The 2786-nt window shown below is 42.4% G+C and overlaps 1 protein-coding gene across 1 annotated transcript; it reads left to right on the plus strand.

Moving 5' to 3' along the window:
- The first annotated feature begins 267 nt into the window (after window positions 1–267).
- Window positions 268–1925, plus strand: LOC131139404 (BTB/POZ domain-containing protein KCTD12-like). The gene has a single exon (XM_058089019.1). It carries the CDS (start codon window positions 378–380, stop codon window positions 1167–1169), a length of 792 nt encoding a protein of 263 aa, XP_057945002.1. The 5' UTR covers window positions 268–377; the 3' UTR covers window positions 1170–1925.
- Window positions 1926–2786: the final 861 nt, after the last annotated feature.

Consider the following 2786-nt stretch of genomic DNA (forward strand, 5'->3'; position numbering starts at 1 on the left):
TTTTAAGGCTTATTTGCAATTCTACAATGTGCCCTGGGTCAACAAAAAATATGCTGTGTGCTGACTATGGCCCCCGGGGCCGCACTTTTCACACTCCTAGTACAGAATGCTCTTTTTGCTTATTATTTTACATTCTATATCACAAATGCAAACTCCAGCCATGATAATAAATCTTTCTGAATGACAATGTATCAACATAAATAAATATAGACGTAAAGCAACAGTTTGAATAGAAGGAGTTTCTTAAAGAGTCCTAGTCTCCCACTGAACAGTTAAAGCTGAGTTGGCCGTCATTACTTCTCCTCCCACTCAGCCGAAGCCATATAAACATTTGTCCAGAGTAACAGGGCTTTTCTCTTGCCCAAAAAACAGCAGAGATGGCGCACACAGACAACCAAAGCTCAACTTTCCCTGACATCGTGGAGCTGAACGTGGGCGGCCAGGTGTATGTGACCCGGCTAGAAACTCTCACAGCGGTACCCGACTCTCTACTGTGGGCCAAGTTCAGCCAAAGTTCCCCCGAAGACCTACCTAAAGACGGTAAGGGTCGCTTTTTTTTCGACCGCGACGGCTTTCTGTTCCGCTATATTCTGGACTTCTTGCGGGACTCGGAGCTCTTCCTGCCGGAGTTCTTCAAGGAAAGAAGGAGGCTACAGAAGGAGGCTGACTTCTTCCAGCTGCCCGAACTGTCGAGGCGCCTCAGCAACGACAGCTCATACACGGAGGACAATGGGGATCCGGAGGAGGCTGAGATCCCCAGTCCGGCCACTACGCCTTCTTCCTCGGATAGAACCCTACGCTCGCCCGGGTCCACTTCCGGGTACATCACGGTGGGCTACAGGGGCAGCTACACCATCGGAAGAGACATCCAAGCCGACGTTAAATTCCGCAGAGTGGCCAGGATCACAGTATGCAGCAAGATCTCTCTTGCCAAAGAAGTCTTTGGGGACACTCTGAACGAGAGCCGAGACCCGGACCGACCTCCGGACAAGTACACGTCCAGGTACTACCTTAAGTACAACTTCCTGGAGCAGGCTTTCGACCGGCTGGCTGAAGCTGGCTTCCACATGGTGGCCTGCAACTCTACAGGGACGTGCTCGTATGGCAGCAGTGACCCAGGAGAGGACAAGATGTGGACCAGCTACACCGAGTATGTTTTCAGCCGGTGACTGCATGATTTTAGACCCAAAGTGGCAGTTTGCAATTTGGAGGATCTGGAGGAGAATCTATGGCTCCACGAATAACTCAAATTGGTCATGCTATGTAAATGATATGATACTGCAGTTTAACGTTTACATGCAACATCTAATGTATTTCAATAGGCTTTATAGTGCTATTAGTTAAGGCTGTGTTTGTGATTGATGAGTGTGTTATGGTTTGTTAAGGGGTGTCCAAACTTTTTCCACTGAGGGACGCAAACTGAAAAAATCAAAAGATGCAGGGCCCATCGTGATATTCTATGTAATGTATCATTTTTAATTTTGTAATAATTGTAATAACTCAATTTACCATGCGATACATGGATCACAATAACAATAATATCTCAACACGGTGATCGGGTGAACCAAATAAATAAAAATAAATAAAATAAAAAATTAATAATTTCATTTTGTTGTATTCGGCAGCCATAGGGTCCATATTACCCGTGACCCAATAAGGATAAGCGGTACAGAAAATGGGTGGAATTTTTGCAGAATATTTTAATCAGAATGCAAGCAGCAAAGCTGCTTTAGTGCATTTAAATGTCTTGACTATGAAACTTTTTTATATTAGTTGGATATGTAGATATTTTGTCACAAAATTTGTTTGGGAGTGATGTTGGCTCCCAGCATGCATTGCGGCACTAAGTTTGTAAAAAGTTGCTGAAGTTACATTTTTAGAGTTGTTTATTATTCCCCATAGTATAAGTTTCCTATGTGTATTTACTTACCTGTTTCATTTTGTGCTGTCATTTGTGTGTGTATTAACACCACCATTGTAGGTACTGTTCTAGTCTAGTGACCTCCTATTCATTTATCTTAGTTCAGTGGTAGCTTATACTTGCATCCTGTAAGTAACATTGGCTTAACTTAGACTTTGCGGGCCACATATACATTAATCTTGGTTTCTACAGGGTGGCCCAGGCCAATAAAAAACAAACCTCAGGCCACAAATTGTATCAGACCACACTTTGGACGCCCCTAGTTTATTTGATTGGGACATGTTAAACTAGTTACATTAGGGAACATCACATGGTTATGTTTTATTATGAAAAGGAGTAAGGGGAAGCATATCTTATTTAATCCTACCCCTTCTCCATGTCTATTATTGATAATTCACACAATATGTTTAATATGTTGACTCTTGTGTTGTCATTATGTTCTGTCATTAAATGGTTTGTTCACTTCCTGTATTTAGGTGACACTGTGTTCTAAATCAAATATGGGAGTAGAAAAACATGTACAGAGCTTGTGCAATAATAAATGAAAAGTAAAGATTAAAAACAAGTTACATAATAACAAAATAAATGTGATAAGTGTGAATTAATAATTTATTAATAATGAAATAAGTTAGGCTGCACGGCGGTCGAGTGGTTAGCACGCAGACCTCGCAGCTAGGAGAGGGTTCAATTCCACCCTCGACTATCTCTGTGTGGAGTTTGCATGTTCTCCCCGTGCATGCGTGGGTTTTCTCCGGGTACTCCGGTTTCCTCCCACATTCCAAAAACATGCTAGGTTAATTCATGACTCCAAATTGTCCATAGGTATGAATGTGAGTGTGAATGGTTGTTTGTCTATATGTGCCCT

This window comes from Doryrhamphus excisus, chromosome 12, assembly GCF_030265055.1.
Source record: "Doryrhamphus excisus isolate RoL2022-K1 chromosome 12, RoL_Dexc_1.0, whole genome shotgun sequence".
In the NCBI taxonomy this organism is placed as follows: Eukaryota; Metazoa; Chordata; class Actinopteri; order Syngnathiformes; family Syngnathidae; genus Doryrhamphus; species Doryrhamphus excisus.

Bases quoted from the DNA above. Each gene is read 5' to 3' on its own strand.
- LOC131139404 (XM_058089019.1), top strand. From the start codon at position 378: ATGGCGCACACAGACAACCAAAGCTCAACTTTCCCTGACATCGTGGAG.